Source organism: Salmo salar, chromosome 11 (genome assembly GCF_965601325.2).
Source record: "Salmo salar chromosome 11, fSalSal1, whole genome shotgun sequence".
Lineage (NCBI taxonomy): Eukaryota > Metazoa > Chordata > Actinopteri > Salmoniformes > Salmonidae > Salmo > Salmo salar.
In genome coordinates this window covers 41,531,110-41,546,759 of record NC_138301.1, presented here as the reverse complement: position 1 = coordinate 41,546,759, position 15,650 = coordinate 41,531,110, and the positions used below count along the sequence as shown (strand labels likewise).

Here is a 15,650-nt window from a genome sequence, read left to right as displayed (position 1 = left end):
AGCGACCTGTCAGGTAGGACGCAATCCAAGCGTGGGCCGCGCCGGAGATGCCCAACTCGGAGAGGGTGGAGAGGAGGATCTGATGGTTCACAGTATCAAAGGCAGCAGATAGGTCTAGAAGGATGAGAGCAGAGGAGAGAGAGTTAGCTTTAGCAGTGCGGAGAGCCTCCGTGACACAGAGAAGAGCAGTCTCAGTTGAATGCCCAGTCTTGAAACCTGACTGATTAGGATCAAGAAGGTCATTCTGAGAGAGATAGCAGGAGAGCTGGCCAAGGACGGCACGTTCAAGAGTTTTGGAGAGAAAAGAAAGAAGGGATACTGGTCTGTAGTTGTTGACATCGGAGGGATCGAGTGTAGGTTTTTTCAGAAGGGGTGCAACTCTCGCTCTCTTGAAGACGGAAGGGACGTAGCCAGCGGTCAAGGATGAGTTGATGAGCGAGGTGAGGTAGGGGAGAAGGTCTCCGGAAATGGTCTGGAGAAGAGAGGAGGGGATAGGGTCAAGTGGGCAGGTTGTTGGGCGGCCGGCCGTCACAAGACGCGAGATTTCATCTGGAGAGAGAGGGGAGAAAGAGGTCAAAGCACAGGGTAGGGCAGTGTGAGCAGGACCAGCGGTGTCGTTTGACTTAGCAAACGAGGATCGGATATCGTCAACCTTCTTTTCAAAATAGTTGACGAAGTCATCCGCAGAGAGGGAGGGGGGGGGGGGGAGGGGGAGGAGGATTCAGGAGGGAGGAGAAGGTAGCAAAGAGCTTCCTAGGGTTAGAGGCAGATGCTTGGAATTTAGAGTGGTAGAAAGTGGCTTTAGCAGCAGAGACAGAAGAGGAGAATGTAGAGAGGAGGGAGTGAAAGGATGCCAGGTCCGCAGGGAGGCGAGTTTTCCTCCATTTCCGCTCGGCTGCCCGGAGCCCTGTTCTGTGAGCTCGTAGTGAGTCGTCGAGCCACGGAGCAGGAGGGGAGGACCGAGCCGGCCTGGAGGATAGGGGACAGAGAAAATCAAAGGATGCAGAAAGGGAGGAGAGGAGGGTTGAGGAGGCAGAATCAGGAGATAGGTTGGAGAAGGTTTGAGCAGAGGGAAGAGATGATAGGATGGAAGAGGAGAGAGTAGCGGGAGAGAGAGAGCGAAGGTTGGGACGGCGCAATACCATCCGAGTAGGGGCAGAGTGAGAAGTGTTGGATGAGAGCAAGAGGGAAAAGGATACAAGGTAGTGGTCGGAGATTTGGAGGGGAGTTGCAATGAGATTAGTGGAAGAACAGCATCTAGTAAAGATGAGGTCAAGCGTATTGCCTGCCTTGTGAGTAGGGGGGAAGGTGAGAGGGTGAGGTCAAAAGAGGAGAGGAGTGGAAAGAAGGAGGCAGAGAGGAATGAGTCAAAGGTAGACGTGGGGAGGTTAAAGTCACCCAGAACTGTGAGAGGTGAGCCATCTTCAGGAAAGGAACTTATCAAGGCGTCAAGCTCATTGATGAACTCTCCAAGGGAACCTGGAGGGCGATAAATGATAAGGATGTTAAGCTTGAAAGGGCTGGTAACTGTGACAGCATGGAATTCAAATGAGGAGATAGACAGATGGGTCAGGGGAGAAAGAGAGAATGTCCACTTGGGAGAGATGAGGATTCCAGTGCCACCACCCCGCTGGCTCGATGCTCTAGGGGTATGCGAGAACACGTGGGCTGACGAAGAGAGAGCAGTAGGAGTAGCAGTGTTATCTGTGGTAATCCATGTTTCCGTCAGCGCCAGGAAGTCTAGGGACTGGAGGGTAGCATAGGCTGAGATGAACTCAGCCTTGTTGGCCGCAGACCGGCAGTTCCAGAGGCTGCCGGAGACCTGGAACTCCACGTGGGTCGTGCGCGCTGGGACCACCAGGTTAGAGTGGCAGCGGCCACGCGGTGTGAAGCGTTTGTATGGCCTGTGCAGAGGGGAGAGAACAGGGATAGACAGACACATAGTTGACAAGCTACAGAAGTGTTGTTTCTTGTATTATTGTCTCTTGTGTCTTTAGACAACTGTTTCACTTTGATATCCTTTTTCTTCTGTCCTGATTTTCTCTTTCTTTTCTTCTGTTAACTAGATATTCTTTGTTGTTCTTCGTTAGCTAGCTAGCTTCTTCCAAAAGAGTCCCTAGCAACTGCTTAGCAACTGGTAAACAATTCAGCTAGCTAAGATAACTACAATTTTATGAAAAATAGTTATTTTTCAAAAGCCTATCTTCTTTGTTTGTTGCTTGTTTTTTCTCCTCTTCAGTCTTGCAGTTTTCTTTTGCTTTTTTCCGATGTACTTCACTCTAAAAACCATGTAAATTTCAATATTTGTAGGAGCTCATTTTTCAGCTGCTGCTGCTCAAATTGGAGTTCCGGAACAAGCCTTCAAACTAGGCAAAAGTGTTAATAAGTCCTCACCAGCAGAACACTGGGACAACATCACGCCACCCTAAGTTCTCTCGAAGTAAAGTCAAATATGGTGGATAAATGAAGATGGTGAACTCAGGCCATTTACCATTGAAAACAATGGTCAGTTCCAGTCTACTTTTAATGGTGTAGCCTTCCATAGACACCAATGCAATAGCAGCTGGGTCTGATCTAGTTAGTTCATTGATTTTCATTCAACCAGAAAAAAAAACAGCGAGTGGGGTGTCTCACTTCCTCTTCAGTCTCTGGTAAAGCTCCACGTATTATGTATTTTAAGTGAGAAATGTTTTAATGATATAAATTCTCCATAACTTCAGTTATCTGCTAGAATCAATAAACTCAAAACAAACTTGTTATTAAATGGAAAATAAAACACTATCTTGATTAGATTCAACCCCCTGAGTCAATAGAATCACCTTTGGCAGTGATTACAACTGTCAGTCTTTCTGGGTAAGACTAAAAGCTTTTCACACCAGGATTGTTCAATATTTGCACATTATTCTTCAAACTCTGTCAAGTTGGTTGTTGATCATTGCTAGACAGCCATTTTCAAGTCTTGCCATAGATATTCATGCCAAAAATGTAAATAAAGGAACATTCAATGTCGTCTTGGTAAGCAACTCCAGTGTATATTTGGACTTGTATTTTAGGTTATTGTCCTGCTGAAAGTTGAATTTGTCTCCAAGCAGACTGAAGCAATTTTTCCTCTAGGATTTTGCCTGTGCTTAGCTCCATTCTGTAACTTTTTTTTATCCTAAAAAAAACTCCCTAGTCCTTGCCAATGACAAGCATACCCATAACGTGTTGCAGCAACCACCATGCTTGAAAATATTTTAGATTGGCACTCAGCAATATTCCCTCTAAACTGCGTGCCTGCGCTGTAGCCTGAGACTGCCTCGCAGAAGAAATATCAGCCCACGGAAAGAAGCACGAGATTGAACTTCATTCACTTTTGAGAGTTTTCCGTTAGTTAACACGATCAACGTTTCCCTTTACTTTGGCAATTGTGATCGAACAGCAACATTAGCCACTTTCAACGCAACATACCTAAACAAGAAGAACTATGCAAGAAATGTTGTTGTAGGCAGAGCGCTTCGGACTAGGATTCTATTGTGCATGACTCAGCCAGTACACTAGACAGACTACACAGACCAGTGCAGCATACCCAAAAGAGCTGCAGTAGGCCTATATGCAAATAGACCATTTCCATATATGGATCTATGCCATTTACTTTGAATTGGACTGTATTTACAGCATGATCGGTCATGAGTAAATGTGCTTGTTTTGAGATCAAAGGGAGAGCTGAATGTATCCACGTGTGCACATTTTGTTCATATCCTTTGCTAGTTAGTGAGTTATTAGCCCAGTTATAGATCATTTGTAGACAGCAATGGGGGACATCTTCTAGACATCTTTGAAAAGCCAGTCAGGTAAAGGGCTTTTTTTGGTCTTAAAGGGGCAGTGTTGTATTTTGAGACAGGCTTGAATAAGATGAGTAGCCAATAGGCAGAGGGTAGCATAATGTAACTGATTCTCTGTAATAATATTGTGGGAATAATAATGCAATTTATTTTGTAAAGTGGTTTCTGGCATCGTGCGCCACAATATTTTCAGTCACTTCCCTGTCTGAAGGACAAGTGGATAAACAGGTTAATGTCAAGCCCTGCATGTTTTTTCCCCCCAAAGGTTTTATGGAATGTAGGACTACATTGAACACCACACATTGGTTGCTACAGTAGGCTGAATGATATAACTTTTTCCATGTTAAAATGTTATGGGATGCATTTTCTCCATTGTTTTTGATGGTACATTATGATCAAATAGCCACAGTAGCCTACTTGGCCACTGTTAAAACTAACTTAAAGCAGGTACAGACAAAATACATAACACTTCGTATTCAGGACATAAAGATTTGGCAGATTTACTTTAGTGCCTTATTGCAAACAGCATGCATGTTTTGGAATATTTGTATTCTGTGAAGGCTTCCTTCTTTTCACTCTGTCATTTAGGTTAGTATTGTGGAGTAACTACAATGTTGTTAATCCATCCTCAGTTTTCTCCTATCACAGCCATTACAATCTGCAACTGTTTTAAAGGCACCATTGGCCTCCCAGGGAAATCCCTGAGCAGTTTCCTTCCTCTGCAGCAAATGAGTCCTGTATCTTTGTAAAGACTGGGTGTATTGATTCACCATCCAAAGTGTAATTAATAACTTCACCATGCTCAAAGGGATATTGAAAGTCAGCGGTTTTTACATTTTTAGGTGCCTTTCTTTGCAAGGCATTGGAAAACCTTCCTGGTCTTTGTGGTTGAATCTGTGTTTGATTTCTACAATAATGCGTATCACTGCGAAGCAGATAATAATGACAATTTGAAACAACAAGAAATGCATGTAAACATGTGTTTATTTAGCAAAGTGCTTCCCTAAGCTTTACTTTCTAGAAAATACCCAGTTGTCCTTTTTAGGGGTTAACAAAAGTTGGGCAGTGAACAACTAGATTGATTGACCGGGGTAATGACCAACAGGGCTGAGTTTATCATCTTTAGTGCAGGGGCAGAAGAATGGATAGTTTCATAGTGATGGTGTAAACGCTGTCAGATAGGGGAGTCTCTCTCACTCTCAAAGTAAAGATACCTTAATAGAAAATGACTCAAGTTAAATTGATACAGCAAAATACTACGAGTAAAAGTCTAAAAGTATTTGTTTTTAAATATACTTAAGTATCAAAAGTAAAAATAATTTCAAATTCCATATAAACTAAACAGCAACATTCTTTTTTTAAATGTACGGATAGACAAAAAGGGTTCTCGTGTGGGGGAAGCCAAATAACCCTTTTTTCTATGAGTGTAGTCTAACACATTAATCATATGCCTTGACAAAATGACACAAAAACAGGGATGACATAGAAGATTCAACTCTAGCTGTTGCAGTGTTTTTTCTTCAGTAGCTATTAACATGTTTTTCTCCTTGCCTTAGACAACATTTCTTTAGATACCAGTCTCCTTTCCAATATAAATAGACTGCATGCACATCGTACATAGTAACTCTAAAGTAGCTCCTAGTATGTTACTTGTTGGCACAGAGATGTATTCACATTACCAAATATGTTATAAAAAGTTCAAAACACTGCACATCCAGTAAACCATACATTCAATACATTAGCTACACATTAAACCAAAATATGATATATATATGTGTGCAACGTGGCGTTGGTGGATGGAGCGAGACATGATGTCCCAGATGTGCTCAATTGGATTCAGGTCTGGGGAACGGGTGGGCCAGTCCATAGCATCAATGCCTTCCTCTTGCAGGTACTGCTGACACACTCCAGCCACATGAGGTCTAGCATTGTCTTGCATTAGGAGGAACCCAGGGCCAACCGCACCAGCATATGGTCTCTCAAGGGGTCTGAGGATCTCATCTTGGTACCTAATGGCAGTCAGGCTACCTCTGGCGAGCACATGGAGGGCTGTGCGGCCCCCCAAAGAAATACCTCCCCACACCATGACTGACCCACCGCCAAACCGGTCATGCTGGAGGATGTTGCAGGCAGCAGAACGTTCTCCACGGCGTGAACCTGCTTTCATCTGTGAAAAGCACAGGGCGCCAGTGGCGAATTTGCCAATCTTGGTGTTCTCTGGCAAATGCCAAACGACCTGCACGGTGTTGGGCTGTAAGCACAACCCCCACCTGTGGACGTCGGGCCCTCATACCACCCTCATGGAGTCTGTTTCTGACCGTTTGAGCAGACACATGCACATTTGTGGCCTGCCGGAGGTCATTTTGCAGGGCTCTGGCAGTGCTCCTCCTGCTCCTCCTTGCACAAAGGCAGAGGTAGCGGTCCTGCTGCTGGGTTGTTGCCTTCCTATGGCCTCCTCCACGTCTCCTGATGTACTGGCCTGTCTCCTGGTAGCGCCTCCATGCTCTGGACACTACGCTGACAGACACAGCAAACCTTCTTGCCACAGCTCGCATTGATGTGCCATCCTGGATGAGCTGCACTACCTGAGCCACTTGTGTGGGTTGTAGACTCCGTCTCATGCTACCACTAGAGTGAAAGCACCGCCAGCATTCAAAAGTGACCAAAACATCAGCCAGGAAGCATAGGAACTGAGAAGTGGTCTGTGGTTGCCACCTGCAGAACCACTCCTTTATTGGGGGTGTCAACACCTGTTGTCTATTCCATTTGCACAACAGCATGTGAAATTTATTGTCAATCAGTGTTGCTTCCTAAGTGGACAGTTTGATTTCACAGAAGTGTGATTGACTTGGAGTTACATTGTGTTGTTTAAGTGTTCCCTTTATTTTTTTGAGCAGTATATATATATATATATATATATATATATATTTATTTTGTTGTTGTTGTTGAATCAAACAAACACTCAGGAGGAAAAATGGCCCAGTGTAACTAGGGTATCAATGCCCAAGAAGTTTAAAATTGTCCTATGATAGGGTTCTACCTGCAGGAACATTCAGGTGAATTTACATGTCATTTAGCAGACACTTCTGAAGCAAACTAGCAAGCAAGTCTTCCCTACACCGGAGTCTCCTACCAACATCCCCTGTAGACAGAAACACTTCACTTATACACAACCTGTATGCCCAGAGAGGGAGAGACTGACTGACAGAGCAGGAGACAGACAGAACATCTCCACTGTCTGTGTTCCCCATGGTAGATGTAGATAAGGCTCAGTAGTGGAAGTCAATGACTAGTACACCATGAAGCTCCACTCAGTGAGGTGCAGGGTGAGTATCAGCATCGGTCTCTGAGAATTCACTGTGTTCTGGATTTCTTTATTAACACGCTCTCTCAAACACTGACTGAGTAAATGTATAATGCTGGGTAGAGTCCAGCCTCTTCTCACTAGCTGGCCCTTACACCTGCCAAACGAGTTCTTCTTAGACATTGGAAGCAGGAATTGGCTCCGTCACACATAGGCAGCTTCCATCTTGGGGCAAGGGCTCTGACTAGGACCTAGTTTGAGGTCCATTCTTGCAGGGGGCAGCAGATATAGCTAATAACTGATCATCCATGTTCTAAGATACCACAATATTTACAGAAACATCAATGACATTATCCTATTGATGCGTAGTAATTCCAGATTATATACACTTCTGAATTAAATTGTCTCACATAATTGTCCATGTTCCTAAAACATAGGTTGTGTATGCATCTTAGTTTGTGTATGCATCTTAGTTTGTCTCCTCTAAATAAATAAACTAATATATGCAGTGTATTCAGACCCCTTGACTTTTTACACATTTTGTTACATTACAGCCTTATTCTAAAATGGATGAAATCAACCACACACAACAAAGCGAAAACAGGTTTAGAATTTTGTTGCAAATGTAAAAATAAAAAACAGGAATACAAGTATTCACACCCTTTGCTATGAGACTCGAAATTTAGCTCAGGTGCATCCTATTTCCATTGATCATCCTTGAGATGTTTCTATAACAACTTGGGAGTCCAACTGTGGTAAATTCAATTGATTGGACATGACTTGGAAAGGCACACACCTGTCTATATAAAAAGGTCTCAGTTGATAGTGCAAGTCAGAGCAAAAATCAAGCCATGGAGGTCAAAGGAATTGTCCGTAGAGCTCTGAGACAGGATTGTGCCGAGGCACAGATCTGGGGAAGGGTACCAAAACATTTTTGGCAGAATTGAAGGTCCCCAAGAACACTGTGGCCTCCGTCATTCTTAAATGGAAGAAGTTTGGAACCACCAAGACTCTTCCTAGAGCTGGCTGCCCGGCCAAACTGAGGAATTGGGGGAGAAGGGCCTTGGTCAGGGAGGTCAACAAGAACCCAATGGTCACTCTGACAGAGCTCCAGAGTTCCTCTGAAGATGGGAGAACCTTCCAGAAGGACAACCATCTCTGTAGCACTCCACCAATGAGGCCTTTATGGTAGAGTTGCCAGATGGAAGCCACTACTCAGTAAAAATGCACGACAGCCTGCTTGGAGTTTGCCAAAAGGCACCTAAAGGACTCTCAGACCATGAGAAACAAGATTATTTGATGAAACCAAGATTGAACCCTTTGGCCTGAATAACAAGCATTATGTCTGGAAGAAACCTAGCACCATCCCTACGGTGAAGTATGCTGGTGAAAGCATCATGCTATGAGGATGTTTTTCAGCGTCAGGGACTGGGAGACTAGTCAGGAGAGGGAAAGACGAATGGAGCAAAGTACAGAGAGATCCTTGATGAAATCCTGCTCCAGAGCACCCAGGACCTCAGACTGGGGTAGAGGTTCCCCTTCCAACAGGACCCACCACCCTAAGTTTTTAATTTGTATTTAACTAGCACACAGCCAAGAGAACACAGGAGAGGCTTCAGGACAAGTCTCTGAATGTCCTTGAGTGGCCCAGCCAGAGACTGGATTTCAACCCGATCAAACCTCTCTAGAGAGACCTGAAAATAGCTGTGCAGCGACGCTCCCCATCCAACCTGACAGAGCTTGAGAGGAGAAACTCCCCAAATATAGGTGCACCAAACTTGAAGTGTCATACCCAAGAAGACTTGCGGTTGTAATCTCTGCCAAAGGTGCATCAACAAAGTACTGAGTAAAGGGTCTGAATTCTTAAGTAAATGTGATATGTTTATTTTGTATACATAAATAATCAAACAAAAACACAGTAAACACTGAGTAAAGTTGCAGAATGAAGATTAATTATAAAAAGGGGAGACTCAGGTATGGCTGTGTGCACGCCCATCCATATGTAACTGACACTATACTGTAGCACACTAACATTGGATGTAATGCAGTTGATGTCTTCCAGAGATTTCATTTAACACATTTAGAAAATTATGGAGATGACGATTGATATTAAATAGAGCCACCAACATTGGAATAATCCAAAATGCACCTCAAATTAGTATTTCATAAATTAAAGATGCAGTCCGGGATCTTAAGCACAACAAACTCGTAACATTTTGCAGGGATTGGATGATATCACACATTTTGTAAAAATAAAATCAAAACTAAATTAATGACGTAGTACACAAAAAAAAAAATGCGGACCACTTTTGGCTCATTAGCACCACTCAAAAAATTGTCTGAAATTATACAAACGTTTGAGAGTGCATCTTTAAAATGAATACTTCCCTTCACAAACAATATTTCTCCATAGTTATCATAATGGCCAATGCTTAATATAGTTCAACATATCAGAAGTCTAGCCTAATAAACATTTAACAAAAAAACATTTGAAAACACCCATCAACACAGAAATTCCTGAGATTGCGTACCTATTAGATATCCATGTTGACGTGACCTGTGCCCGTACTCCGCAAATCAGTCCACAAACAATCTGTGGTGGACAGTAGGCTACAGGTCTGCGATACAATGCAACTTCAATTCTAAATAAACAATGTTAAGATTAAAAAGGGCTTTTCCGACAGGAAGCGATAAGGCGCAGTAGATTTCTCTAAAATAGAGAAGATTCCCATTTTCCGCCACGTCGCCTGAGTGGCTTCGACATGAAGGATCACTCCGCGATAAAGGCACTTACAGTGTAGACGGCAATTGAACCGCAGGAAAAAAAAGAAGAAAAAAAAAAGTTACCAGCAGTCACGGTTTTTGTCAGCTTGAATGTTGTCATTAAAATTTAGTGGGACAAGATGTACTCTGCACATAGGTAAACCTTGCGCGGCGATGCTCTCAAGACAAACTCTGAGCCAGCGGCACCGCTCACAGGAGCGAGCACCACAAATCGCACCACTTGCAAAACTCCTTGTGTTTTACCGCACGACACCCTACTTTAATTAAAGTCTAATGAGACCCACACTTACCGCGCCCCCTGCTTCGCTCGATTGAAAATGAATTGGCAACTCAAGAGTAAAGAAACATTAGCATTGCGGTTCGACTTTGAAATGCATGGGTGAAAGGGATTCCCACGACACTGATAACTAGATGGATGAGTTTAATGTCATCCTTTGAAAGTAGTAATTGGTTATTTCCCATGTGAGCTGCAAGTACACTCTCCTGCAAATATTTTAAATCTGTCGCCAAATGAGGGGATATTTCATGTGTTTCAGGTGACGAGCGTCCCCAGTGTGCAGCATAGTCCCAGCCAAGCTGATGCAGGTGTTTATTATTTTAATCAAAGTCAATGTAAAAGTATAAATAAAACCCTTCCACATAGTAGCATAGTCAAATTTACATTATCAGATTCTTCCATTCAAGTATGTGCAAATCAAAATCCCAAAGTTACCAAATAAGGTTCAGAAAGGATGAAACTATTCCCCATGGCATCAAAAACACCATCACATGTACAATTCTAAATAATTTACTTGTAAACATTACTGGTCGCTAAATCCAGAGACATGACGGACCATGTAAAAAACTGTTGGTCACTAAAACCGGCTAGAAGGACCACGTAAAAACAGTTGGCTGGTATGCCCTCACCTGTCTGAGCGGTCGGCTGTGAATGCCCTCATCCGCTATATACTTATAACTGGTTTGGTTCTGTACTCTATAGTGCTGTCCAGTTCAATGTTCATGATGTTGAGGCCCAACACTGTACTCTTGATAGTCACCACCAGACACACAAGTTTCCTTTGAAGATGTTTGTGATTTTTGGTCATCCCAATGACTTGGAATCTTATTGTTGTGGTGCTATAAAAACATGTAATTAATATGTAAACAGTATTATTAAAACAGTTATAACTACCGTAATTTCCGGACTATAAGCCGCAACTTTTTTCCTACGTTTTGAACCTCGCGGCTTAAAACAATGACGCGGCTAATATTTGGATTTTTCCCGCTTTCTATTTTTTTTTCAAAAAAATAAAAAAAATAAACATTGTGACGTGCTCAGTTTTTTGGCGACATGAAGCTTTCATTAGACCAATGAAATTACCGAACGGGTTAAGGTCAAACAACTTTTTTGTTTACTGTTTAGATTAAATCGAGCGCTCTCAAACTTCCCATCATTCTGATTACGGTAGTCATTTTGTCACCCTCATCATGGCAAAGACACGGAGAAATGCATATGATGCAGCTTTCAAGTTGAAGGCGATTGATCTGGCTGTTGGAAAAGGAAATAGAGCTGCTGCACGGGAGCTTGGTCTTAATGAGTAGATGATAAGACGTTGGAAACAGCAGCATGAGGAATTGACTCAGTGCAAAAAGACAACTAAAGCTTACTGCTAATTTTTTGTTACAAGCCGTGTTTCGTTAAAGCCTATTTATTTTTGTTACAAGCCGTGTTTCGTTAAAGCCTGTGTAAAGTTCATTTGTTTCAATGTACCGGTAGGCACCTGCGGCTTATAGACATGTGCGGCTTATTTATGTTCAAAATTAAAAAAAAAACATTACATTCAGTGGGTGCGGCTTATATTCAGGTGCGCTCAATAGTCTGGAAATTACAGTATGCAATATACATATGAATAAATGGCATAACACGTGTAAACATTCACCTCCTGGAGAGAGAAACCAATTACCTGGATTAACAAAAGGGTCAAGATTTATGGCACCCTCTCTCTCCAGCCTTGTGAGAATCTACCAGGCTGGGATCAGATCTGCCCTGACACCACAGGGTCATAAATTACTCTGCATGAGCAAGCTCCAACAACTGTCTGGGATGACTCTAGAAGCTCACCCATAGCAGCACAATAAAACACCTTCATTAAAGGCCTCTATGGAAAACGCTGTTTTTTTACCTTTATTTAACTAGGCAAGCCAGTTAAGAACAAATTCTTATTTTCAATGATGGCCTAGGAACAGTGGGTTAACTGCCTTGTTCAGGGGCAGGAGGACAGATTTTTACCTTGTCAGCTTGGGGATTCAATCTTCCAACCTTCCAGTTACTAGTCCAACGCTCTATCCACTAGGCTACCTGCCGCCCCACGTGTGCATGCAAAATACCAATGCAATAACACTTATGACAGTACGGAATAATACTACATACGATAAACAATAGCAGTATTGTCAACGGAAATTAAAGTATAGTAACATCCATACAGTAGAACACATGTCTGAAAGCTATCAAAGTAACAGTAATTAATTAGTGGTAATTACCCAGCATTTATAATCCCTGATACATTGATGCATGCACAACATTGACAAAACATTCATGAAACATCCGACTATAATTACCAGCAGATAATTATAGTCGGATCCTGAGGAAAGGCCAGCTGAGTAGATCATTATATCCTGTAAGAAAATAACTAAAAATCAACCAATCAGAGACAAAACAGTAGCTCCACCATCCAATCACATTTGTTCAACAGGTCAATTTGGCCACAAGAGGCATATGGTTAAAACATCCAACTGCTTGGTTGAATTTGAGTGTGCCAATATACACTGCTCAAAAAAATAAAGGGAACACTAAAATAACACATCCTAGATCGGAATGAATGAAATAATCTTATTAAATACTTTTTTCTTTACATAGTTGAATGTGCTGACAACAAAATCACACAAAAATAATCAATGGAAATCCAATTTATCAACCCATGGAGGTCTGGATTTGGAGTCACACTCAAAATTAAAGTGGAAAACCACACTACAGGCTGATCCAACTTTGATGTAATGTCCTTCAAACAAGTCAAAGAAGTGTCGTGTCTTTGGGCACCATTAACTGAAGACATGTTTATCAAAATAACTCCCTGTAATTATTATCACGCGATTAAACTGATTAATCGTTTAACTGTAATTAACTAGGAGATCGGGGCACCAAGGAAAATATTCAGATTACAAAGTTATAATTTTCCTAAAATAACTTTCCTATATTATTATAACATTATATATTATATTATAGTACATTTACATTTTTACATTTAAGTCATTTAGCAGACGCTCTTAGCGACTTACAAAATGGTGCATTCACCTTATGATATCCAGTGGAACAACCACTTTACAATAGTGCATCTAAATCTTTTAAGGGGGGGGGGGGGGGGGGGGGTTAGAAGGATTACTTTATCCTATCCTAGGTATTCCTTAAAGAGGTGGGGTTTCAGGTGTCTCCGGGAGGTGGTGATTGACTCCGCTGTCCTGGCGTCGTGAGGGAGCTTGTTCCACCATTGGGGTGCCAGAGCAGCGAACAGTTTTGACTGGGCTGAGCGGGAACTGTGCTTCCTCAGAGGTAGGGGGGCCAGCAGGCCAGTGGTGGATGAACGCAGTGCCCTTGTTTGGGTGTAGGGCCTGATCAGAGCCTGAAGGTATGGAGGTGCCGTTCCCTTCACAGCTCCGTAGGCAATCACCATGGTCTTGTAGCGGATGCGAGCTTCAACTGGAAGCCAGTGGAGAGAGCGGAGGAGCGGGGTGACGTGAGAGAACTTGGGAAGGTTGAACACCAGACGGGCTGCGGCGTTCTGGATGAGTTGTAGGGGTTTAATGGCACAGGCAGGGAGCCCAGCCAACAGCGAGTTGCAGTAATCCAGACGGGAGATGACAAGTGCCTGGATTAGGACCTGCGCCGCTTCCTGTGTGAGGCAGGGTCGTACTCTGCGAATGTTGTAGAGCATGAACCTACAGGATCGGGTCACCGCCTTGATGTTAGTGGAGAACGACAGGGTGTTGTCCAGGATCACGCCAAGGTTCTTAGCACTCTGGGAGGAGGACACAAGGGAGTTGTCAACCGTGATGGCGAGATCATGGAACGGGCAGTCCTTCCCCGGGAGGAAGAGCAGCTCCGTCTTGCCGAGGTTCAGCTTGAGCTGGTGATCCGTCATCCACACTGATATGTCTGACAGACATGCAGAGATGCGATTCGCCGCCTGGTTATCAGAAGGGGGAAAGGAGAAGATTAATTGTGTGTCGTCTGCATAGCAATGATAGGAGAGACCATGTGAGGATATGACAGAGCCAAGTGACTTGGTGTATAGCGAGAATAGGAGAGGGCCTAGAACAGAGCCCTGGGGGACACCAGTGGTGAGAGCGCATGGTGCGGAGACAGATTCTCGCCACGCCACCTGGTAGGAGCGACCTGTCAGGTAGGACGCAATCCAAGCGTGGGCCGCGCCGGAGATGCCCAACTCGGAGAGGGTGGAGAGGAGGATCTGATGGTTCACAGTATCAAAGGCAGCAGATAGGTCTAGAAGGATGAGAGCAGAGGAGAGAGAGTTAGCTTTAGCAGTGCGGAGAGCCTCCGTGACACAGAGAAAAGCAGTCTCAGTTGAATGCCCAGTCTTGAAACCTGACTGATTAGGATCAAGAAGGTAATTCTGAGAGAGATAGCAGGAGAGCTGGCCAAGGACGGCACGTTCAAGAGTTTTGGAGAGAAAAGAAAGAAGGGATACTGGTCTGTAGTTGTTGACATCGGAGGGATCGAGAAGGTTTGAGCAGAGGGAAGAGATGATAGGATGGAAGAGGAGAGAGTAGCGGGAGAGAGAGAGCGAAGGTTGGGACGGCGCAATACCATCCGAGTAGGGGCAGAGTGAGAAGTGTTGGATGAGAGCAAGAGGGAAAAGGATACAAGGTAGTGGTCGGAGATTTGGAGGGGAGTTGCAATGAGATTAGTGGAAGAACAGCATCTAGTAAAGATGAGGTCAAGCGTATTGCCTGCCTTGTGAGTAGGGGGGGGGAAGGTGAGAGGGTGAGGTCAAAAGAGGAGAGGAGTGGAAAGAAGGAGGCAGAGAGGAATGAGTCAAATGTAGACGTGGGGAGGTTAAAGTCACCCAGAACTGTGAGAGGTGAGCCATCTTCAGGAAAGGAACTTATGAAGGCGTCAAGCTCATTGAGGAACTCTCCAAGGGAACCTGGAGGGGGCGATAAATGATAAGGATGTTAAGCTTGAAAGGGCTGGTAACTGTGACAGCATGGAATTCAAATGAGGAGATAGACAGATGGGTCAGGGGAGAAAGAGAGAATGTCCACTTGGGAGAGATGAGGATTCCAGTGCCACCACCCCGCTGGCTCGATGCTCTAGAGGTATGCGAGAACACGTGGGCAGACGAAGAGAGAGCAGTAGGAGTAGCAGTGTTATCTGTGGTAATCCATGTTTCCGTCAGCGCCAGGAAGTCTAGGGACTGGAGGGTAGCATAGGCTGAGATGAACTCAGCCTTGTTGGCTGCAGACCGGCAGTTCCAGAGGCTGCCGGAGACCTGGAACTCCACGTGGGTCGTGCGCGCTGGGACCACCAGGTTAGAGTGGCAGCGGCCACGCGGTGTGAAGCGTTTGAATGGCCTGTGCAGAGAGGAGAGAACAGGGATAGACAGACACATAGTTGACAAGCTACAGAAGTGTTGTTTCTTGTATTATTGTCTCCTGTGTCTTTAGAGAACTGTTTCACTTTG

General features: G+C 43.9%; 1 protein-coding gene across 1 annotated transcript; it reads right to left on the bottom strand.

The window, feature by feature from the left end:
- Positions 1-8,996: 8,996 nt before the first annotated feature.
- LOC145859145 (uncharacterized) lies at positions 8,997-15,354 on the bottom strand. Its single transcript, XM_082957947.1, has 3 exons — positions 15,232-15,354; positions 15,033-15,113; positions 8,997-14,449 (listed from the first exon to the last, which is right to left on the bottom strand). The coding sequence occupies exon 3, from the start codon at positions 14,085-14,087 to the stop codon at positions 13,338-13,340; it is 750 nt and encodes a 249-aa protein (XP_082814073.1). The 5' UTR covers positions 14,088-14,449; positions 15,033-15,113; positions 15,232-15,354; the 3' UTR covers positions 8,997-13,337.
- Between the last annotated feature and the right edge of the window lie 296 nt (positions 15,355-15,650).

What these genes read in the sequence shown, in the direction of transcription:
- LOC145859145 (XM_082957947.1), bottom strand. Translation starts at nt 14,087, where the DNA reads ATGACGGATCACCAGCTCAAGCTGAACCTCGGCAAGACGGAGCTGCTC.